The sequence below is a fragment of the Eleutherodactylus coqui genome, chromosome 5 (assembly GCF_035609145.1).
Source record: "Eleutherodactylus coqui strain aEleCoq1 chromosome 5, aEleCoq1.hap1, whole genome shotgun sequence".
NCBI lineage: Eukaryota > Metazoa > Chordata > Amphibia > Anura > Eleutherodactylidae > Eleutherodactylus > Eleutherodactylus coqui.
Window position 1 is genome coordinate 38,540,574 of NC_089841.1, and position 25,531 is coordinate 38,566,104.

The 25,531-nt window shown below is 45.6% G+C and overlaps 1 protein-coding gene across 1 annotated transcript; it reads left to right on the forward strand.

Annotated features, from left to right (window-relative positions):
• Positions 1–1,693: 1,693 nt before the first annotated feature.
• On the forward strand, positions 1,694–25,175 carry LOC136629174 (oocyte zinc finger protein XlCOF22-like). The gene is made up of 7 exons (XM_066605336.1): positions 1,694–1,808; positions 10,956–11,056; positions 11,255–11,434; positions 11,517–11,640; positions 11,723–11,787; positions 12,307–12,409; positions 23,745–25,175. Exons 2-7 carry the CDS (start codon positions 10,979–10,981, stop codon positions 24,743–24,745), a joined length of 1,551 nt encoding a protein of 516 aa, XP_066461433.1. The 5' UTR covers positions 1,694–1,808; positions 10,956–10,978; the 3' UTR covers positions 24,746–25,175.
• Positions 25,176–25,531: the final 356 nt, after the last annotated feature.

Sequence of the window (25,531 nt, forward strand, 5' to 3'; positions counted from 1 at the left end):
AATTTCTTCATGTTTATTACTTTCTTTTGGTTCCTTCTGCTCGCCTATGCTGCGGGTGCACACAGACTTCCCATCGCGGTGTTTGACCTGTCTGGCACAAAGACACTGACTGACTTGGGTAGGGGGCAGAGTGCAGATGGCTTTCCCCTTGCGGTGTTGATTGAGCTATCCGACACCTAGACAGAATGAATACTGTGTGGGCACATGGATTACCCATAGCTATGTAACTCATGCCCACGTTTGCAGCTCCTGACAGAGGTTGGCACTTTATTGGAATGAAGATCGAACGTTAATTTCTCATTGCTTCTGTACAGCATTGTGGGCTATCGCCCCGCTCCTTTTAAAGAGGGTCGCTGCCTGGCCCTGCCAACCCTCTGCAGTGTGTGCCTCCGATTCCTCCTCATGGCAGACGCACTTATAAATAGACATGAGGGTGGTGTGGCTATGAGGCCAGCGTGTGGCATGAGGGCAGCTGAAGGCTGTGCAGGGACACTTTTGTGTGCGCTGTGGATGCAGGGTCATGCGGGGGGTTGGGCAGCATGTAACCCAGGAGAAGAGGCAGTGGTGTGACCCTCAGGCAGTGATTGTCCTTGGTTGGAGGTAGTGTGGTGCTTAGCTAAGGTGTGCCTTGCTAATGAGGGTTTGTCCAAAGTAAACATTGTTAGGGGGGGGGGCACTCTTGCCGCTATTGTGCTTTAATAGTGAGACCTGGGAACCTGAGATGCAGCCCTGCATGTTGCCCCTCGCCTGCCCTATTTGTTTCTGTGGCGTTTCCATCACTTTCGTATGTTTTCCAGATTTTCACAAGTTAAAACCTAAGCGGAGCATCGGTCCCATACAAAAATGCTGGAGTCACCCATTGACTTCTAAGGACCTAACCCCAGACCTGTTCTACATGTTTATTGTGTGTAAGTAAGAGAATGGTTGTAATGCTTGTTGTAACCACATGTGATACCAATCTGTCTGTTGGTATAGGAGCCTGCCATATACATATCTATTGTCTAGGAGGTAGATCTTGTCTGACCAGATCTTATCACTGGCCAATTCTAGAGTTTGATGACATCATTGATGCAAAGCTTGGGTATGACTAAGTTATTGTATGTAAAAGAGGAGACTATTTGTAATGCAGATGAGAAGCCTCTTGTACCTGTAAGTAGGCGAGCTCTTAGGCCTCCTTCCCACGAACGGATTTCCGCCGCGTAATTCGCGGCGAAAATCCGCTGCGTTGCACGCAGCTATTAGGTTCTATTGAACCTAATAGCTCAATGCTCACGATGCGTAATTCCACCGCGGAATTACGCACCGCGATTTCTCCCGTCCTCACCCGCAGCATGCTCTATTTTCTGCGGGTGAGGACGGGCTGTACGCACTGACGGCTTCCATTGCAGTCAATGGAAGCCGTCCATTCACGCTATCTCCCGCTGTAACCAGCGGGAGATAGCGTGAAAAAACGCTTTCCCGCCCACCGCCGAGCGTCATATGACGCCAAATGACGCGGTCCGGCCGCATCACGTGACACGGCTGGTGACGCGAGGGCGGTGGGCGGTGACGAGCGGTGACGCGCGGCGGTGGGCGGGGAAGCGATTTCACGCTATCTCCCGCAGGTAAGTATAGGGGCTCTGGGGGGCGCCGTGACGGGCTTCACAGCGTAATATTACGCTGCGGAGCCCGTCACGCTCGTGGGAAGGAGGCCTAACAGTGTTGGTCCATGGAACCTGGCGGCTCTGCACTGGGGCTTCTGCAATAAAAATAATAGATTGACTCCAGGTAGAAGTGTTTAGGAAGGCTGCTATTACCGGATGCAGCGTGTAAGTACGTCTCTGTAAGTCTTTGTATTGTAAAGTATGTTTGTTCGATCACTCGCTGTATGTATTTTACCTGTAGAGAATCATTGTAAACATTTACACAATATCACCTACTTTTATGTAACTTTGTTTTATTTTTATCATTTATTTGTTTGTATTAATACATTTTGCTGTATCCACCCACTTGTCCTTCTTTAAAGCCGTATCCGAACTTGTTCTTTGCCAGTTGGCAAAACATTCTGTAAGACCCCAATCCATCCCTCTCCAAATAGGTGTACACCATATGTAACTGATTAGAATGTGCTGCGGAATAAATTGTCACTATACAAATAAAGATTATTATTATAATCTGCACGGTGTAGCAGAGCTGTGTATGTAATGTGTACGGTGTAGTGGAGCTGTGTATATATTGTGTACGGTGTAGTGGAGCTGTGTATATATTGTGTACGGTGTAGTAGAGCTGTGTATATAATGTGTACGGTGTAGTGGAGCTGTGTATATATTGTGTACGGTGTAGTAGAGCTGTGTATATAATGTGTACTGTGTAGTAGAGCTGTGTATGTAATGTGTACGGTGTAGTAGAGCTGTGTATGTAATGTGTACGGTGTAGCAGAGCTGTGTATGTAATTTGTATGGTGTAGTAGAGCTGTGTATATAATGTGTACGGTGTAGCGGAGCTGTGTATATAATGTGTACGGTGTAGCAGAGCTATGTATATAATATATACGGTGTAGCAGAGCTGTGTATGTAATATGTACGGTGTAGTAGAGCTGTATATATAATGTGTACGGTGTAGTAGAGCTGCATGTATAATGTGTATGGTGTAGTAGAGCTGTGTATATAATGTGGAAGGGTACATTCTATTATGGTGCAGGGTGGAGCGGTACATATTATTATGGGGCAGGGTGGAGCGGTACATACTATTAGGGCGCAGGGTGGAGCGGTACATACTACTATGGGGCAGGGTGGAGCGGTACATACTATTATGGGGCAGGGTGGAGCGGTACATATTATGGGGTAGACTGGAGTGGTACATACTATTATGGGGCAGGGTAGAGGGGTACATACTATTATAGCGCAGGATGGAGCGGTACATACTGTTATGGGGCAGGGTGGAGCGGTACATACTATTATGGGGCAGGGTGGAGCCGTACATACTATTATGGTGCAGGGTGGAGCGGTACATACTATTATGGGGCACGGTGGAGGGGTACATACTATTATGGGGCAGGGTGGCGCGGTACATACTATTATGGTGCAGGGTGGAGCTGTACATACTATTATGGTGCAGGGTGGAGTGGTACATACTATTATGGGGCAGGGTGGAGTGGTACATACTATTATTGGGCAGGGTGGAGGGGTACATACTATTATGGTGCAGGGTGGAGCGGTACATACTATTATGGGGCAGGGAGAACGGGACATACTATTATGGGGCAGGGTGGAGGGGTACATACTATTATGGTGCAGGGGGGAGTGGTACATACTATTATGGGGCAGGGTGGAGCGGTACATACTATTATGGTGCAGGGTAGATTGGTACATACTATTATGGGGCAGGGTGGAGTGCTACATAATATTGTGGGGCAGGGTGGAGGGGTACATACTACTATGGTGCAGGGGAGAGTTGTACATAGTATTATGGGGCAGGGTGGAGTGGTGCATACTATTATGGGGCAGGGTGGAGTGGTGCATGCTATTATGGTGCAGGGTGGAGAGGTATATACTATTATGGGGCAGGGTGGAGCTGTACATACTATTATGGTGCAGGGTGGAGGAGTACATACTATTATGGGGCAGGGTGGAGGGGTACATACTATTATGGTGCAGGGTGGAGGGGTACATACTATTATGTTGCAGGGTGGAGCGATACATACTATTATGGGGCAGGGTGGAGCGGTACATACTATTATGGGCAGGGTGTAGGGGTACATACTATTATGGGGTCGGGTGGAGGGGTACACACTATTATGGTGCAGGATGGAGCGGTACATTCTACTTTGGGGCAGCGTGGAGCAGTACATACTGTTATGGGGCAGGATGGAGCGGTACATACTATTATGGCGCAGGGTGGAGCGGTACATACTATTATGGGGCAGCGTGGAGCAGTACATACTATCATGGTGCAGGGTGGAGCGGTACATACTATTGTGGGGCAGGGTGGAGTGGTACATACTATTATGGGGCAGCGTGGAGCAGTACATACTATCATGGTGCAGGGTGGAGCGGTACATACCATTATGGGGCAGGGTGGAGCGGTACATACTATTATGGCGCAGGGTGGAGCGGTACATACCATTATGGGGCAGGGTGGAGCGGTACATACTATTATGGGGCAGGGTGGAGCGGTACATACTATTATGGGGCAAGGTGGAGTGGTACATACTATTATGGTGCAGGGTAGAGCAGTATATACTATTATGGTGCTGGGTGGAGCGGTACATACTATAATGTGGCAGGGTGGAGTGGTACATACTATTATGGTGCAGGGTGGAGGGGTACATACTATTATGGTGCAGGATGGAGGGGTACATATTATTATGGGGCAGGTTGGAGTGGTACATACTATTATGGGGCAGGGTGGAGCGGTGCATACTATTATGGGGCAGGTTGGAGTGGTACATACTATTATGGGGCAGGGTGGAGCGGTGCATACTATTATGGGGCAGGGTGGAGCGGAACATACTATTATGGGGCAGGGTGGAGCACTACATACTATTATGGGGCAGGGTGGAGGGGCACATACTATTATGGTGCAGAATGGAGGGGTACATACTATTATAGGGCAGGGTGGAGCAGTACATACTATTATGGGGCAGGGTGGAGCGGTACATACTATAATGGGCAGGGTGTAGGGGTACATACTATAATGGGGCAGGTTGGAGCGGTACACACTTATGGTGCACGGTGGAGGGATACATACTATTATGGGGCAGGATGGAGGGCTACATACTATTATGGGGCAGGGTGGAGCGGTACATACTATTATGGGGCAGGGTGGAGCGGTACATACTATTATGGGGCAGGGTGGAGCGCTACATACTATTATGGTGCAGGGTGGAGGGGTACATACTATTATGGGGCGGGGTGGAGCGGTACATACTATTTTGGGACAAGGTGGAGTGGTACATACTATTATGGGGCAGGGTGGAGTGGTACATACTATTATGGAGCAGGGTGGAGGGGTACATACTATTATTGGGCGGGGTGGAGCGGTACATACTATTTTGGGACAAGGTGGAGTGGTACATACTATTATGGGGCAGGGTGGAGTGGTACATACTATTATGGAGCAGGGTGGAGGGGTACATACTATTATTGGGCAGGGTGGAGGGGTACATACTATTATGGTGCAGGGTGGAGCGGTACATACTATTATGGGGCAGGGAGAACGGGACATACTATTATGGGGCAGGGTGGAGCGGTACATATTATTATGGGGCAGGGTGGAGCGGTACATACTATTATGGGGCAGGGTGGAGCGGTACATACTATTATGGTGCAGGGTGGAGCTGTACATACTATTATGGTGCAGGGTGGAGTGGTACATACTATTATGGGGCAGGGTGGAGTGGTACATACTATTATGGAGCAGGGTGGAGGGGTACATACTATTATTGGGCAGGGTGGAGGGGTACATACTATTATGGTGCAGGGTGGAGCGGTACATACTATTATGGGGCAGGGAGAACGGGACATACTATTATGGGGCAGGGTGGAGGGGTACATACTATTATGGTGCAGGGTGGAGCGGTACATACTATTATGGTGCAGGGTAGATTGGCACATACTATTATGGGGCAGGGGAAGTTGTACATACTATTATGGGGCAGGATGGAGTGCTACATAATATTGTGGGGCAGGGTGGAGGGGTACATACTACTATGGTGCAGGGGAGAGTTGTACATAGTATTATGGGGCAGGGTGGAGTGGTGCATACTATTATGGGGCAGGGTGGAGTGGTGCATGCTATTATGGTGCAGGGTGGAGAGGTATATACTATTATGGGGCAGGGTGGAGCTGTACATACTATTATGGTGCAGGGTGGAGGAGTACATACTATTATGGGGCAGGGTGGAGGGGTACATACTATTATGGTGCAGGGTGGAGGGGTACATACTATTATGTTGCAGGGTGGAGCGATACATACTATTATGGGGCAGGGTGGAGCGGTACATACTATTATGGGCAGGGTGTAGGGGTACATACTATTATGGGGTCGGGTGGAGGGGTACACACTATTATGGTGCAGGATGGAGCGGTACATTCTACTTTGGGGCAGCGTGGAGCAGTACATACTGTTATGGGGCAGGATGGAGCGGTACATACTATTATGGCGCAGGGTGGAGCGGTACATACTATTATGGGGCAGCGTGGAGCAGTACATACTATCATGGTGCAGGGTGGAGCGGTACATACTATTGTGGGGCAGGGTGGAGCGGTACATACTATTATGGGGCAGCGTGGAGCAGTACATACTATCATGGTGCAGGGTGGAGCGGTACATACCATTATGGGGCAGGGTGGAGCGGTACATACTATTATGGCGCAGGGTGGAGCGGTACATACCATTATGGGGCAGGGTGGAGCGGTACATACTATTATGGGGCAGGGTGGAGCGGTACATACTATTATGGGGCAAGGTGGAGTGGTACATACTATTATGGTGCAGGGTAGAGCAGTATATACTATTATGGTGCTGGGTGGAGCGGTACATACTATAATGTGGCAGGGTGGAGTGGTACATACTATTATGGTGCAGGGTGGAGGGGTACATACTATTATGGTGCAGGATGGAGGGGTACATATTATTATGGGGCAGGTTGGAGTGGTACATACTATTATGGGGCAGGGTGGAGCGGTGCATACTATTATGGGGCAGGGTGGAGCGGAACATACTATTATGGGGCAGGGTGGATCGGTACATACTATTATGGGGCAGGGTGGAGGGGCACATACTATTATGGTGCAGAATGGAGGGGTACATACTATTATAGGGCAGGGTGGAGCAGTACATACTATTATGGGGCAGGGTGGAGCGGTACATACTATAATGGGCAGGGTGTAGGGGTACATACTATAATGGGGCAGGTTGGAGCGGTACACACTTATGGTGCACGGTGGAGGGATACATACTATTATGGGGCAGGATGGAGGGCTACATACTATTATGGGGCAAGGTGGAGTGGTACATACTATTATGGGGCAGGGTGGAGCGGTACATACTATTATGGGGCAGGGTGGAGCGGTACATACTATTATGGTGCAGGGTGGAGGGGTACTTACTATTATGGGGCAGGGTGGAGCGCTACATACTATTATGGTGCAGGGTGGAGGGGTACATACTATTATGGGGCGGGGTGGAGCGGTACATACTATTTTGGGACAAGGTGGAGTGGTACATACTATTATGGGCAGGGTGCAGTGGTACAAAGTATTATGGGGCAGGGTGGAGTGGTACATACTATTATGGGCAGGGTGGAGTGGTACAAAGTATTATGGGGCAGGATGAAGTGGTACATACTATTATGGGGCAGGGTGGAGCGGTACATACTATTATGGTGCAGAGTGGAGGGGTACATACTATTATGGTGCAGGGTGGAGCCGTATATACTATTATGGTGTAGGGTGGAGGGGTACATACTATTATGGTGCAGGGTGGAGGGGTACATACTATTATGGGGCAGGGTGGAGCGGTACATACTATTATGGGGCAGGGTGGAGGGGTACATACTATTATGGGGCAGGGTGGAGTGGTACATACTATTATGGGGCAGGGTGGAGTTGTACATACTGTTATGGGGCAGGGTGGAGCGATACATACTATTATGGGGCAGGGTGGAACGGTACATACTATTATGGGGCAGAGTGGAGGGGTACATACTATTTTAGGGCAGGGTGAAGCGGTACATACTATTATGGGGCAGGGTGGAGTGGTACATACTATTATGATGCAGGGTGGAGCGATACATACTATTATGGCGCAGGGTGGAGCAGTAAATACTATTATGGTGCTGGGTGGAAGGGTAAATACTATTATGGGGCAGGGTGGAGCGGTACATACTATTATGGGGCAGGGTGGAGCGGTACATACTATTATGGGGCAGGGTGGAGGGGTACATACTATTATGGGGCAGGGTGGAGGGGTACATACTATTATGGGGCAGGGTGGAGCGGTACATACTATTATGGTGCAGGGTGGAGGGGTACATACTATTATGGGGCAGGGTGAAGGGGTAGATACTATTATTGTGCAGGGTGGAGGGGTTCATACTATTATGGTGCAGGGTGGAGCGGTACATACTATTATGGGGCAGGGTGGAGCGGTACATACTATTATGGGGCAGGGTGGAGGGGTACATACTATTATGGGGCAGGGTGAAGGGGTACATACTATTATTGTGCAGGGTGGAGGGGTACATACTTTTATGGGGCAGGGTGGAGCGGTACATACTATTATGGGGCAGGGTGGAGTGGTACATACTATTATGGGGCAGGGTGGAGGGGTACATACTATTATGGGGCAGGGTGAAGGGGTACATACTATTATTGTGCAGGGTGGAGGGGTACATACTATTATTGTGCAGGATGGAGCAGTACATACTATTATGGGGCAGGGTGTAGTGGTACATACTATTATGGGGCAGGGTGGAGGGGTACATACTATTATGGGGCAGGGTGGAGTGGTACATACTATTATGGGGCAGGGTGGAGCGGTACATACTATTATGGGCAGGGTGGAGGGGTACATACTATTATGGTGCAGGATGTAGTGGTACATACTATTATAGGGCAGGGTGGAGTGGTGCATACTGTTATGGGCAGGGGGAGCAGTAAATACTATTGTGGTGCATGGTCAGAGGACTGTCAGTCCCGAACCTGAGAAAGTATTTTCTGGCAGCTCAGTTGTCACAGATCCCCCCCATATGTGCGGGCACATCCATATTTGTGGGCAGATCTGGAGGCAGCCCTTCTTGCTCCTGTAGAACTTGGGACAATTTTCTGGGATAAAGGTATACAACCTACAACAGTACAACATTTATCACCGCCTACCTATCACCTTTTTCTTATCTGGAGGACAAACAGGTTTAAATACTCTATGCTGTCACCTCTCCCCCCTTTGCTGCCTATAATCCCTAATCAAGCACTCACCCTAAGCTCTCAGGAGGATAGTTTATCATGATGGCGGGCTACAGGGGTCATCCTACTCTACCATTTTATACCGCACGACAAACTCCTCACACCACAACAACTGATAGATAAATATTCAATCCCAGAACACCTCTGGTTGGAATTGGGACAGATCTGTACTTTCCTCTGTTCTCTGGTAGGAACCACTAATACTACTTTCTCTCCCACAGCATTCGAGAGAACCTGTATGTGCTCCCCATTGCAAACAGCATGATATCCCTATTGTATGCCAACATGAACCAGCCCCTACTGGGAGCCAAGCTTTCATTCATGCAACGATGGGAATCAGACCTTAACATCTCCCTCTCTTTGCCCCGATGGCATCATTGCTGTACATGCATCTCAAAGGGCAGCCATCAAGTAATGCTTGCCGAATCTTCACTTAAAATATTACACAGATCCTATCTAGTTCCCTCAATAATTCATAAATACTCGCCAAGCACCCCTCCAAATTGTTTTAGGGGATGTAACACTTTGGGATCAACATCTCACACGTGGTGGTCATGCTCGTTGGTAAGGTCTCTCTGGAGGCAGGTGGCCAACCTGATATCTAAAGTCTTGGGTAGATCCTTCTCCCTTTCTCCGTTGACCTGCCTCCTGGCGGACAAACCTCTTGGCTATACTAATCAACAGCATAAGCTTTCACAACACATCTGCATGGCCACCAGAATCTACATAGCTTCCCAATGGCTCACACCCAATCTTACACTTAATCCGGTTATTACAAGAGTCTCTAGAATGATGCTGTGTGAAAAGCTGTCGACCATGAGGGAAGATAAAATGGACCTATTTCTCAAAACGTGGCAGCCATGGGCATCTTTTCTAGAAATACCTAGCATAGACAGACTTTTCAGCACATGAGAAGTCAGATCCAGAGCAGAATCGATTTTATAATATTAAATGGGGGGGGGGGGGGGGGGAGAAATAAGTAATAAGAATTTATAAGCAAAACACAACATGTAAAGAGAGAATCAATAAGGGCTATTGGATGATATGGGATTGTCTACGGACGGGGGGATTGGAGAGTTGAGTGAAGAAAAGGGAAAAAGAAGTTTGTTCTGCACCGCATCAGCTGATTATATGTGTGGTTTTCGTATGCTTACCTTAATTTAGTTTCTAAGATACCCCCTGCACGGGGAACTTGCTGAAGATTATCCATTTGTTAAAAAGTGAATAATTCAATAAAATTATTTTGAAATGTAAACTAAACAACAAAATTTCGATTTTATCTGCCCCCAATCCAGCGCCGAATCTCCTATGGTTCCCTTCAGTCTTTCTATACAGTCACTGCATTCAGAAGATTGATGTCGGCGGTAATACCAGTGTGTATGTCATGGATTGCATTGATTGTCTGCAGTCGTCACATGTTGTATATACTGACATCACGATTGTGGCCAGTGATTGGATGTAGTGATCATGGGAAGATCTGACACCCTAAAACATGGAGGAACTGCCCTCACAAGATATCCACCCCATACCCATCCCAAGAATGCCACCCATCACTACTGTGAAGTAGCGATCCTCCGGCGCGTCTTTCAGGCACGTTAGAGAATTGGCAAGTGTTTCCTATTGTTTTCAATGGGAAACATGGCAATGCACTCGCAAGTACATCATACGGTGTGCAATGCGTTTGACTGTCCTATTGAAAACAATGCGCACTGTTTGAGGAATATGAGAAGATAGGGCATGTAACGATTTTTTCCCTCTCCATATCACTGTGCTAGAAAGTCCGTGTATGAGTCCGTTCAAAAGAATGGCGTTCATATTCATGCGATATTTGTGCATAGCACAACACACAAGTCTTGTGCGATTTTTCACGCTCGTGTAAAACCAGTTTAAAGAGATAAGAAAGTCTACACTTTATTATCTCCCCTACTGTTTCTCCTCCGTACCTCCTGTAATTGTATGTTGTTTTGTATGAGTTTAGTGGTTTTACTATTGGTTCTTATTTCTCTTCAGGTGCCTACACTATAGACTCAAGGATGGAGAACAACAAGAACAAGATGGCGGAGAGAATATTACATGTCGCCCTAGAGATAATCTTCCAGCTTACTGGAGAGGTGAGAGATTCTGATGATGTCACATTACATCATCCTTATCTATGGTAATAACAGATGATGTCACTGGAGAGGTGAGAGATTCTGATGATGTCACATTACATCATCCTTATCTATGGTAATAACAGATGATGTCACTGGAGAGGTGATGGACTCTGGAAGTGTCTGCAGTGATATTTATTACTGTCTCCCCATATACAGGATTACACAGTAGTGAAGAAGACCTCTAGTAATGGTTGTTGGGCCCCTGTGTGTGATGGATGGGGAAGACCCCTGAGCCCAATGACGGGGCCCCCACCTCACCCCCTGATACATGAGGAAATCAATGTACAGAAGATTCTAGAACTCACCAACAAGATGATGGGGCTGCTGACTGGAGAGGTGATGCTGCAGGGAATGCTGGGACATTATACAGTAACAGCACTGGAGGCTTCTGGGTAATGACTGTATATTGTGTTGTCAGGTTCCTATAAGGTGTCAGGATGTCGCTGTCTATTTCTCCATGGAGGAGTGGGAGTATTTAGAAGGACACAAGGATCTGTACAAGGAGGCCATGATGAAGACCCGCCAGCCGCTCCCATCACCAGGTAATAGACAGGACTAAATACACGGGGACTTTATTATCTGTATGTAAAGAATGACTTCAGTGTCTGTCTGTGTTTCCTGCAGTTCCATCCAGTAAGAGAAGCCCACCAGAGAGATGCCCCCGTCCTCTTCTTCCCCAGGACCATCAGGTAGGTGGAGATGTCCCTCTGATCTGTAGAAGGCTGTGAAACTCTTGTCTTCAGTCTTATTAGATGTCTTCTACTTGTGTTATGAGGCCGGTGGAGATGGCAGGATTACCGCTGACCAGAGACATTACATGTTGTTTGGATCTTCTCCCAGTTTTCTGGCGGTGGAGACTGCTGGTGTGAATAAGAAGCCATCAGGTTGGATTTATATCTATCTGCTCCTTTATGTCCTCAGAGACAAACAGCGGATGTGTCTGGTAGATGCTGATCTCCTCCACTGAGATAACATGCAGCGTGTCTAGCCATGCCGGACATATATGTGTATGAGGTTCCTGAGGGGTCATTGAGCCACCATCTAATATCTATGTCTGGCTTCTAGACCTGCAGCTCTGTGGCTCAGATAACTACTCTTGTCAGGTCACTTTTGGTCATCATGATGATTAATGATCTTTTCTGGTCATGTAAAACCTTCCACATGACTTCTCCAACCGCCTACTGACTTCTACAATATTTGTCTCACAGCTTTTGGATCAGGATGAAGTTCTGACCGATATTAATACTACAGAGACAAATGTGAGGGGCGATCAGCGGTGTAAAGAGGAGATTCCCACAGGTAACCGCCCAGGTGAGTAGTAACCACTAAATACAGCAGAGAGGAGTCACAGATTCTCCTCAGTCAGCGGCTGCAGATGTTATTCTGTGGTCTGTGGGATTATTGGGGATGACAGATCCTGCAGTCCGGGCCCCGTCCTCCCAGCTGGTTCATCCTGTAAGCCTGTTAGTGGCAGTAGATATGAGTCTGCAGGCCCCCAGTCATCAGGGCACTATGACTACTGGCCTGTAGTAATTTCACCATTTTGACTGACCACCATTTAAAAAATTATACACAAATGATCGTTTATGATGGCCAATAGAAGACTGTCTGCCAAACATCATCTGCTGGGTGGGATTTTTTATCCATTCTTAGCAAAATCTACATGTGTGGCATGATCAGACACATACAGCTTATCATCTATCACTTTAAACAAGACCTCTTGCTGATCTGCCAGTTTAATCTGAAATGCTGACGGTCACAGCGATCATATATCATGTGTATGACAAATAATAACATAGTATGCTAGGCCGAAAAAAGACAAATGTCCATGCAGTTCAGCCTGTCCCCCCCCCCCCCCCTTCACCTCCTTCCTTGTTTATCCAGAGAAAGGCAAAAAAAAAACCCAATGAGGCAGAAGGCGATTTACCCCATTTTGGGAGGAAAATTTCCTTCCTGACTCCATAGTGGCAGTTAGAATTATCCTTGGATCAACATTTGAAAAGTTCCTTCCTGACTCTGAAACCGATAGTCGAAAGAACCCTGCACCAATAATCCTTCTGATTATTGGATCTCTATAACCTGTAATGTCATGCTGCTCTAAAAAGACACCTAGTTCCGTCTTAAACTCCTCCATCGATTTTTGCAATCACCATGTCCTCAGGAAGAGAGTTCCACAGTCTCACTGCTCTTACAGTAAAGAACCCCCTTCTGTGTTGGTGATGAAACCTTCTTTTCTTCTCAGGAATATTGGGGATACAGAATACAGTGGGTAGTAGCTGCCACTAAGAGGCTAAATAAAGCTTGAACAAAAGTTGACTCTTACTGTCAGCTATACCTCTTTCTGCTGCTGGGGAAAGCCAGTTTTAGCTTTATGTCCAAAGAGGTCAGACATTACATTATTTTGCCAAGATGAAAAGGATTTGTGGGTTTAGATCTTCCTATCCTTCCCACAGGGGAGTCGGAAACAGGCAGCCTCATAGCTCACTTGTTTTTCCACACTCCTGAAAAGGATTGTGGCAGTGCCATCCAGGTGAGCTGCCCCCCGGCTACCGTGCAGGCTGCTCCGCACCCCGTTTCGGGGGAGATGCGCAGCCCGGTCACTGCATACAGTGGGACCTACAAAGAGGAGTCCCAGGATCCATCTGCCCACTCAAAGTGGAAGCTACAGGAGCCCATCAGGATATGGAGGCTTCAGGGGGACCCAGCTGGGTCAGCCCCCAGGTTAGTGCAGGGGTGGCATGGCCCAATGTGTTGGGGAAGTTGGGGGCTGCTTGATGCTCACTTGCTGGTACTGCTAGACTGCCGGGCTCATTCTCAGAGGGCTCCAGCTGCTGGTCTACATTGGTTAAAGCTGCACTAGGCAGCACAAGTTAACCTGTTATTGTTCTCAGCCAGTGGTAGTTGTTTTTAGTCTTCATTCAACCGACAAGGCAAAACCCGCAGCACTCAGGTGATAGTAGAGACAGCCCGCATCCTATTCTGGGCCATGGTCAATGTGACGGCAATATCGGCAGTATATGTACCTGGAGTGGACAATTGGGTTGCCGACTACTGGAGCAAAACAATGGTAGATCCAGGCAAGTGGGGACTTCATCCAGATGTTTTTCATCAACTTTGTCATCATTGGGGACGGCCGGGCGTGGACCTGATGGCCTCCAGGCTCAACTGCAAGATTCGTATTGAGGTCCCAGGACCCTCGGGCCTTAGCAGTGGATGCCCTCGTCATCCCGTGGTAGGGGTTCCAGTTCCCTACCAATTCCCACCGTTTACTCTGTTACACAGGGTCATCAAGAAGATCAGGAGGAAATGCATTCCGGTGTTGCTCATCGCTCCAGATTGGCCGTGTCAGGCATCGTACGCCAAATTAATGGATCTACTCATCGGTGTGCCACGGCATCTTCTACTCCGCAAGGATCTCCTCTTGCAAGGGTCCCTCTTTCACCAGCATTTACCAACCAACACTGCGTTTGACGGTGTGGAAGTTGAATTGAGAGTCGGAGGATTCACCGATCTGGTTATCTGGACTATAATTAGGGCACAGAAACAGTCTTATTCAAAGATTTACCATCGCGTCTGGAGGCTCTTCTTTGCCTGGTGTGAATTTCAATCCGGGCATCCCATGCAGTTCTCACTTTCAAGGATCCTCGCCTTCTTGCAGGCTGGGTTAGAGTTTGGACTCAGTCTAAGCTCTCTTAAAGGACATGTGTCGGTTCACCTCTCTCGGTGTAGGATCTCAATTCGGTACTGGATGCTCTACAGCGCCATGCCTTTGAACCCCTTGCGGAAGTGTCTACTTGCATGATGAGCGTCAAGGTAGCGTTCCTGGTGGCTATCACCTCCATTTGGAGGGTGTCGAAATTGGCGGTACTCTCAGCTGCACCACCGTTCATGGTGTTTAATCGGGACAAAGTGGTCCTGCATTCCAATCCTTTCTTTTTGCCAAAGGTGCTTTCAGCCTTCCACCTCAATTAGGACATTGTGTTGCCCTTCTATTGTCCGCATCCGGTGCATCACACGGAGAGGGTCTTTCACAAGCTCGATCTTGTTCAAGCTCTGAGAATTTACTTGGCACGCACAGCCTCGTACTGACATTGTGACGCCCTGTTTGTGCTCCCTGAGGGAGCACGTCATGGTCAAGCCGCCTCCAAGGGCACAATTTTGTGCTGGATTCATTCAGCGGTGGCTGAGGCCTATCAGGCCAGGGGCCAGGTTCCCCCCTTACGAGTGACTGTTCGCTCGGCCAGGGCTGTGGGAACATCATGGGCAGTATGCCATGGGGCATCTGCTGCGTAGGTATGTAAGGCGGCTACAGGGTCCTCTATGCACACCTACAGGGTGCCTGTGGCAGCATTGGCTGATGCTACCCTCGACCACAGGGCTCTACAATCAGCTGTGTTCTGACAGTGGCCGTGCGTTATAATTTCCGCCCAAGGGGACTCCTCGTGTACATCCAAATGTATCCTATATCCCCGATGTTCCAGACAAGAAAATGGGATTTTTTTACTCACTGTAAAATCTTTTTCGTAACCAGGATATCAGGGATACTTAAACCTCGCTTTATTATTATACCAGGTTATGTGGCTCCCTGTTTCACATAATGTTACTAGTATCATGCTGTTCTGTACCGTGTTATTGTATTTCATGTTTATGTGTTTCACGGCTTTTGGCTATTCTTCTCTGCTAGAACTCCTACTACTGCTTGCTTACAAACTGACTTTCCCCAGCAGACAGGAAGGGGTATAGCTGACAGGAGGAGTCAACTTTTATTCAAGCTTTATGTCGCCTCCTAGTTGCAGCTACTACCCACTGTATCCTAGAAAAAACACAAAAGGATCCACACATAGGGTTTAGGATAATTAAAATAGATAAACTTTATTACAAAACAAAATAGTAGTTAAAAGCATATGTAAAGTGGGAGAAAATGAGTTTCTGGATTGCAGGAACAGGACTTAAACAATAGAATAAAAATATATTCATGGTATAAATAGGATAGCAATAAATACAATAGTGGATCTACTGAGTCATATATAGTACAAGCCAGACAAGCAAGGCAATAAATTAAGACTGTCAGATCACACAAAATAGAAATGCAAAGCTGTTACCACATCCTAGTGAAGACCTGTATCATGAGCCCCAACGCACGTTTCGCATCTGCTTCCTCAATCCCAATTTTGTTAGCCTATCTGTTAATTCCAATCCTCCCATTCCGTTTATTAATTTAGTAGCCCTTTTTTTAAATCAAGCACTGCAATTTGGCCCAATTTTCTTAACTTTATTGGGTATATCCAAATTAATGTCTCAACCACCCTGACAGTTAACGGACATAGCACTCAGCCCATAGACATATTTCAGGGTACAAGACAGGGATGCCCGCTCTCACCCCTACTTTTTAATTTATCCCTGCACCTCCTAAAACCAACCTCACCAATGACACCCCACCCCCACCCATATCATCCCAATATCTCCATAAATGCTTTTGCAGATGACGTTCTCTTGACCATTAATGATCCTGTTTCATACACTCCCGGAAATACTCAGAGACCTTCAGACTTTAGGCCCTCTATCTGGCTACACTCTTAATCTGGAAAAAAACGAAGCACTCTTAATAAAAGGTTTGCAAACACCACATTGGACTCACCAATACCCCTTTCAATGGCAAACCGAATTAATCACCTACTTGGGAGTCCGTGTTCCAAAGAAATATCAAGATATATACAACATCAACATGAAGCCATACATAACCATAGAACAAACCCTAACAAAATGGCGCAAACTCCCACTGTCATACATAGGTAGATGTCACCTATTTAAAATGGTAGAATTCCCTCGCCTTTTATACTTACTGCATGTTCTCCCAATATATATTACCCCTGAGGATGAGAAAAAGATAAACTATCTAACAAGAACATTTATCTGGAAGGGTGGCAGAAGCAGAATCCCCTTCAATATCCTCAGACAACCAAAACAAAATGGAGGAATAAACCTCCCCAACATAAGAACTTACAATATTGCAACACTAACCAAAATAATCATCGACTGGATATAACAGACATCCATTTTCATAGACGCGCAAATAGAGCAGACCCTTATCCCCCAAATAGCCCTCCCCAACTTCCTACATCTAACATATCAAATGATCCCAATAGAATACAGAGAGAACCCTCTCCTAATGTCGACCTGGAAAGCATGGCAAAAACTCCGCAAAGCCACCTCTTTACACCCATACTTTTCACCGTACTTATCGCTCTTACACAACCCATATTTCCAGGCCAACTCGTCTCATGGTGAATTCTGATCCTGGCACGTGGGAGGAATAAACAATATCCAGTCCCTACTACATAAAAATACTCATAAAATGCTGTCATTGGGAGACCTGCAATCAAAATATCCACATATCCAGTTTACCTTTGTCCCGTATCTGCAGGCCAAAAGTTTTGTAGACCAAATATTATTGAAAATGCCTATGAACGAATGGCTTGAATTAAACCAAATTCAGCTGAAGCAACCTACTAACACACGTGGCCATACGACTAGAACTTACCAATTCCTAAACCGCCCACTAGATCACAACACTTCCAGAACAGCACTCTGGAAGCAGATATCCCGGGACTCATAGTACCACAACTCTTAAAATTGCTAAAATATAGTCTGACTATATTACCCTCAAGTAGATCTGTTGAAATGACCTTACAAATATACCATAGAGCATATATTACCCCTCAGCGAGGACAAAAATGGGATTATACAATAATGACAGATGTTTCAGGTGCCAGATGGCCGGGGCGGGCCTTCGTCTCTGCCCGTGGGACTGTGGGATAGTCCAGAATTTTTGGGTTAGAGTACACCGCTATACAACAACACATTTGACCTCCGCAGCTCCGTTAGACCCCCTGTGGGCAATCTTTGGCTTTATAGACCTGGATAAATATAGATGTACCCCTGGCAGCCGTAGGCTTCTGCACATGGTCGCCATGGCAGGGATGAAAACAGTTCTGCAGACATGGGTAGATACGACCCCTCCCCCTTTAAGCTTTTTCAGGAAAAGCTGTCCTTTCTCATGCAAATGGACTGGACTGAGAACTTATTTCAGAAGGAGGCGCAGGTGGAGGGATTCTTTGAGGTGTGGGAGAGTTTCATTGATCTCCTACCGCAACGAGTGAAAAGGGCAATCGAGGAATCCTTCAAAACAACCATATGGTATATGAAGAGATCTATATCCGGACACCCCCCGGTTAGTGGGACTTGACCTGATGTGGGGAACACCTTGGGGGCCTACGCACTGGGACATAAAATAGACATGTTTCTATAAAGAACATACGACTGGACTGGATATTCGCAGAGGAGAAGAGATGTAAGAAACCGATTTTGTAATGTATCAGGTGTCAAAATTGTTTATTTTCAAGGATGTTACCGTAGTGGGTTAAGTAATGTGACCCCTAATCCTCCCTTTCTTATTCAGAGTTACTGTACTTTTCATCCACTTACGATGAAAACAGCTGATCAGCAGAGCTACCAGTTGTTGGACCCCCACCAATCTGATGTTGATGATCTATCTTGAGGATAGGTCATCAGTAAAAACAAGAACCCTGGAAATCCTGGAAAGTTGGTTGTACATATTCACTAACTATGAGCAAAACGATCAACCGCCCATACACATGCACACTCAGTCTCACATCATTGGGGACAATTTACTAAGCTAGGCTGTTACGATGCTGGGCTTACTATGAATTCCCATGGTCCACTAAATACAGGAGGTATACCAGCTGACATTGTTGGGGAAGTTTGCGGTCGGCTTCAGGGATTTTTCTTTTCAGCAAGTTTTTTGCCTAGTTTAGGATGGAGATTGCAGAGATCATTGTGGCCAACATGGGGAGTTTGAGGTCCAGAGGAGTTGTGGTTATCCCATACCTGGATGGCACCCCTCAAGGAATCTGTAGAGTCTAAGGATCACCAGGAAGACACTCATTTCATCAGGCTTGTCAGCAAGCCAAATTTCGGCCTCGTTCCTTCCTCATGCATTCTGTTTTGGCGATACTGTTCCGAACTTCATCAGTTCATGTCCTTCTCCTAGTGGACAAGAGACATGCTCTTCAGTCCACAGTTCATTCCTTGAGGCTGGATCTTTGTCATCTGCTCTGCTTTTGTATGAAGATCCTGGGAAATATAGTGGGTACAATGGAAGTGCTACCCTTTGCCTACTTCCCTGCCAGGTCCTAGCAGAGGGTCATTCAATACAGTTAGGACTGTCTCTCCTGTCTTTTGACTTCTACATTCAGCTCTCTGCTCAGATACGATGATCTTTGTTGTGGCGGCTCTACTCCCTCCTTCTCCAGGAATGCTTCTTCCTCCCAGCCTGCTGACTTATCCTAACAACAGATGCTAATCTGCTGGGCAGGAGGCAGCTTGGGTCCTTTCCTAAGTAGAGCACCACATTCCAGCAATTTCGGCAGTCCACAATCCCGGGGTAGATAACTGAGTCACAGACTACCTCAGACAGCAACAAATAAATTCTGTAGAGTGGTCTTTTCAGCTTGATATCTTCTCCCCGATTTGCCAGCATTAAGGCATGCTGGACATAGACCTCACAGCCTCTTGCCTGAACCACATAATTCCACATTTTTTGTCCAGAGCTCATGACCCACTGTTCACAATAGATGCTGTGGTAATTCCATGGACTCATTTCTCCTTTACCTTCTCTTTTTCCCCCTGCTCCTGCCATGGGTATTCAAGAACAATAAAGTATATGGAGTTCCAATCATTCTCATAGTCCTAGATTAGCTCAGACACTCTTAGTATGCGGGCATGGTCAACCTCTTCACAGAGGCCTCATAACACGTGCTTAAGTAATATCTTCTGTTACAGGATCCTCTCCTCCACCCAAATTAGTTTTGCTAAATTTAATGGCATGGATGTTGAAACTCCAGTTCTGAGAGCCAGCTGTCTTTCCAACCAGGTCTGTCACGGCGTGCCACCATCTTTGCTCAGCTGCTGGTGCTGCAGTCAATACCTCATTCTCTTGGTGCACACCGTGTCCTACTTAGTGCTTGGTCACTTGTTTCTGCTGTTAGGGCAGAAGCATTCTTTAAAGGGTCAGAGGAGGCTGTGCTAAACCATCCCTGGACCAAACACCTGTCAGCAACAGCTATACTATGCATTCCCTTAAAGAGGAAGCCTAAGCGATTATGTTCCGCCATTTGTGGAAGAGTGTTGCAAATTATTAGTGTGATTTTACGGTTTCCTCACTCTGGTTACTAACAATCCTGACTTCTCCATTGCTGACCTTGGATACGTTTATTGGACTATGTTATTTAAGAGCTGTCTTCCCTAATCAAGACTCATAGGGCAAGTGCCGGGCATCAGTCTGATCTTCTCTAGGTGTAAATCATCCTTCATAGAACCACGTAGTATCGTGGGACTCCCGGTGTAGGGGAGACCGGAAACGCCCACTAACTGACGCCATATCACGTCATCACTCTGTCTCGCGGGACACTCAGGGCCGAAGGACACACCCCATTACATCGTGACCCAGTGTGTCTGCATCATCATGCTGGAAAACGCAGCCAATCGAAGAGGGAGCGTTACAGTTGCTAGGATACCGGCTACTCACTAGCAAATTTCTCAATGGGTAGCACGGCAGGGTATAACACAAACCGTCATAGTGGCCAGCTATTAGCAGCAAAAGTGCAGTTGCTTCTAAAAGTGCAGTTGTTTCATTGGACAATATAGACATAGGTAGGTAGGCCCCTAGCGTGTGCGCCACGGTTGGTCACTCATAGAGAGGTCGGACATTTCATTGATTAGGTTGATGGGAACTAACCCACGTCTTTGGATTTATAGCTCGTAACAAGGAATTGTAACTTGGAAAAATATACCTAAAATGCAATAGATGGTGAGAGGGCCCCCAATTTAGAGGAAACTGTGAAAGGACAAGACCTCATTAAGCCGTTTTGGTTGCACATAGTCAAATCTAAAAATCAACTCTGCCTCCTTTTGCATCTATCTTTGATCCACGTTGCCACAGCGGCCAAAGCTTTTGATCGACTCGATACTTTTAAACTTTATCATTTTTGGATCCCCATTGTGAAAAAGACACATATGATTGGCTAGGGGAGTGTTTTCACCTCGCCTGATATTGCCTATGTGCGCCAGTATGTACCTCTTGAACTGTTGCACCGTCTTTCCCATGTAATCCTTGGCAAACGGGCACGTGGCCACATAGACCAGGTTGGAGCGCCGACAATTTAGGAACTTCCTGTTCTCGTAGGCGATTCCCGTGTGTGCATTTACGAAAGTGTCCCCCTTATTAATGTAGTCACATGCCAGGCAGCTGGAACAGGTGAAAGTGCCATTGGGTTGATGCCTATCAAGCCACGTACCGGACTTTCTGGGTTTAAGGTGGCTCTTAACTACTCTATCCTTGATATTCCGTCCTCTCCTGAAAGTCAACCTAGGTGTTTCTGGGAGGAGTGTGTATAAGTCCTTATCCTCCTGAAGAATCTCCCAGTATTTTTTCAGAAGACGTCTAATTTGCGGTACCCTGCTGTCAAAAGTGCCAATAATTCTCAAGGTGCTGTCAGGTTCTTTTTGACGTGGCACCAACAAGTCAGATCTACTTTGCCTGTCAGCATTAACGAATGCCTCATTAATGACACTACTAGGGTATCCTCTCTGGAAAAATCAGTCACATAATAGAGAGCCCTGTGCCCTGAATTCCTCTTTACTAGAGCAGTACCTCCTCAGCCGTAAAAACTGGCCTTTAGGTATTCTCCTTTTGAAGACAACACAATAAAAGCTATCCCACAAAAGGAGTCAATTGGTGGTCGTGGGTTTCCGGAACAGGGTTGTCGAGAGTATGCCATCTACTGTTTTGCAGATATGAATATCCAAGAACGTGATGGACAATTCTTGAATTTTAGATGTGACCCTCAAATTGATTATGTTATCGTTAAGGTGTACGACGAATTCGTTGAAGCTCTCTCTAGTCCCTGACCATAGTAAGAGGACGTCGTCAATATAACGGAGCCAGAGTAGTATATTCTCCGTCCACCTAGTATTGGCCTTCATAAACACGAATCGTCCCTCCTATCAGCCCAGGAACAGGCTCACGTGGTATGGGGTACAGGGACTCCCCATTGCCACGCCCCTGAGCTGGTGGAAGAGACAACCATCAAACATGAAACAGTTTCGTGTAAGAATAAAGGACAGCAGATCAGTGGTGAATGATTGTGTGTGTCAAACAAATGACCTCTTTGTTCGAGGAAAAAGCTTGATAGCTTCAAGATCCTTATCGTGGGGGATAGAACTCTATAAAGCCTCGATGTCAAGGCTTGCGAGAAGAACGCGTGACATCAATATGATGCAACACACCTGTAGGATCACGAACATATGATGGGAGCACAGTCACAGGTGCAGGATTGTATCAATGTAAATCCCTGCGTTCTGAGTGAAACAGTCCACCCCCGACACGATAGGTCTGCCTTTCAATGGGTTTAAGCCCTTATGGACCTTCGGGAGGCAGTAGAACATGCTATTTTTGGATGACGTCGCATCATGAACCCAAACTCAGTAGTACTTATACAGCGTGCTTCCTTGGCTTTCAGCAAGAGAGATCTTAAATTATTGCCAAAAATCTCTGTCAGGTCTGTTAAAAGCACCCGATATATATATCCCTGTCATCTAAGAGGCGCATGCACATAGTGATATAGTTCTCTCTGTCCATGACCACAGTGTTTCCCCCCTTATCGGAGGGTTTTATAACAAGGTTCTCGTTCTCTTCCAGTTCCCTCAATGCCAATAATTCAATAGGAGTCAGATTATTCCTTATTTGTAAGGGTACCGACAGGTTTCTAATTTCGTTGAACATGATTTTTTCAAAGATATCAATATATGGTAAGACCCCAGGTGGAAGATAGTCTAGATATGACCTGCATAGGAGCAGCCAACTTTTTTATCTTCTTAGTGTCAAGCCTACATGCTTGGTCCTGTGTCCCTAATGAATGCTACAAGAAAGGGATTTTACTGTAAGGCAAAATCTTTCTTTTATGTACCTTGAGCTTGGTGATCTACCAGGGACAGGAACTTGTGGAGGACGGTGCTGTAAAATCTTGCTATGACATTTTTTCAAAGACCCCACAGGCCGCATATGATTGATCACAGACGCAGTTAGTTACTTATAAGTCCAGATTAACACATTAGGTTGTTTATGCAGATTTTTTGACAAAGTCCAGAAACGCAGATTGTAATAAGTTATTTAAAGTTTTTCCTTTTTATCATCAAGTTATTTTGAATTAACTTCAAATAAATAAAATTACTTCTCATTTCTACCCTGAATGATAAAGGGCATGTAGGTGTCAGGGAGTATGGGAGATGGACACCAGCCATTAGCACTAAGTCAGTATAATAGTGGTAACAAGTACATTAATACATGAACCTATGAAGATGGAGGCTTCACTACAGAAGGGGAACACTGCAAAAGAGAAACCTGTGGCCAAACATCATGATTTATTGGTCCTTTGTGTGAGGTCTACTGTTAATAAATGCTATGTGACTTGTAATTTGCAATGAAATCTTTATATAGAAATGTTAAAAATATCTATATCAATATAATTTCAATAAAAAATTGTAAAATTACCTTTATTCTTGGCAGATAACGATAATGGAAGCTCAAAGGGACATCTGCTATCTGCAGATAGTAAAACGGAAAATTGTGGTATCACACAAGATACATATGAAAAACCTGCTATTATCACAGATATCTCCTCAGCACTTCACAGCAAAGATCCATCATCTGATCCTTTTATACAGGTCCCAACTTCTGAATCATCACAGACTGATAAGCAGAAGAAAAGTCACAAAAGGGAAAAACATCAAACAGCTCAAAGAGAGAGAAAGACAGTTCCGTGTTCAGAATGTGGGAAATGTTTTAGAAGCAAAGCAGAACTTGTCAGACATTTGAGAAGTCACACAGGAGAGAAGCCATTTTCATGTTCAGAATGTGGGAAATGTTTTTCTTTTAAATCAGGTCTTGTAGTACATCAGAGAATGCACACAGGAGAGAAACCATTTTCATGTTCAGAATGTGGGAAATGTTTTCCAGTGAAATCACAACTTGTCATACATCAGAGAAATCACACAGGGGAGAAGCCATTTTCATGTTCAGAATGTGGTAAATGTTTTAGAGATAAAGCACAACTTGTAAAACATCACATATATCACACAGGGGAGAAGCTATTTTCATGTTCAGAATGTGGGAAATGTTTTACAGTGAAATCACAACTTGTCAGACATCAGAAAAGTCACACAGGAGAGAAGCCATTTTCATGTTCAGATTGTGGGAAATGTTTTATAGATAAACAAGCACTTGTCATACATCAGAGAAGTCACACAGGAGAGAAACCATTTTCATGTTCAGAATGTGGGAAAGGTTTGAGCAATAAAGCAAACCTTGTCGAACATCAGAGAACTCACACAGGGGAGAAGCCATTTTCATGTTCAGAATGTGGGAAATGTTTTTCTTTTAAATCAGGTTTTGTAGTACATCAGAGAACGCACACAGGAGAGAAACCATTTTCATGTTCAGAATGTGGGAAATGTTTTACAGTGAAATCACAACTTGTCATACATCAGAAAAGTCACACAAGGAAATAGCCAATTTTATGTTCAAAATGTGAGAAATCTTTAACCCACAACTCGGATTTTCTTAAATATCGAAGAACTCACACGGCGAATAACCCATTTTGATGTTCATAATGTGGGAAATATTTTAAAAGGAAATCAAACCTTATCGTACATCAAAAGAGTCACACAGGAGAGAAGCCATTTTCATGTTCAGAATGTGAGAATGTTTTACCCACAAATCAGATTTTCTTACACATCAAAAAACTCACACAGGGATGTAGCCATTTTGTTTTACACTCATTTTAATGTAAGAGACACAAGAAAAAAAAACAGTTACAGTCAAAGTAATGTTATATGTGATACAAAAGAAAGGGAAACTACTATAGAGCCTCGGGGTAAAATTTATCAAAGCCCTTGAGTCCGTTTTTTGGAATAAAAAAAAATCGCACATTTTGTCACACATGCTATGGAACAAAAAAGTGATTTTTTTTTTCTATCTTACACAATGCTTTCCGCTTTTCTAAAATATGGGTGGGCTTAACGAGATAGGACATGTCTCCTGCAGCTCAACAGATTTCCTATAATTTACACCAAAAACTGACATGCATTACAACATAATGTACACCATCACGTGCACATTTGATTTTCCTTGATCCTGGACTGCTAGAGGATGTACATTTTTAATTTTATTTCTATTTTCAGATTTAAAAAACAAACTTTTTTTCTTTTTGTTTTTTTGTTTTTATCGTCCAGTTCCAAGAGCCCTAATGTTTTTTATTCTTTTGTTGATATGCTTACTGATGGGCTTGTCAGGGG

Coding starts and splice junctions, on each gene's coding strand:
- LOC136629174 (XM_066605336.1), top strand. CDS start 10,979: ATGGAGAACAACAAGAACAAGATGGCGGAGAGAATATTACATGTCGCC. Junction 11,057..11,254: donor TCTTCCAGCTTACTGGAGAG/GTGAGAGATTCT, acceptor CCCCATATACAG/GATTACACAGTAGTGAAGAA. Junction 11,641..11,722: donor CCAGCCGCTCCCATCACCAG/GTAATAGACAGG, acceptor TGTTTCCTGCAG/TTCCATCCAGTAAGAGAAGC.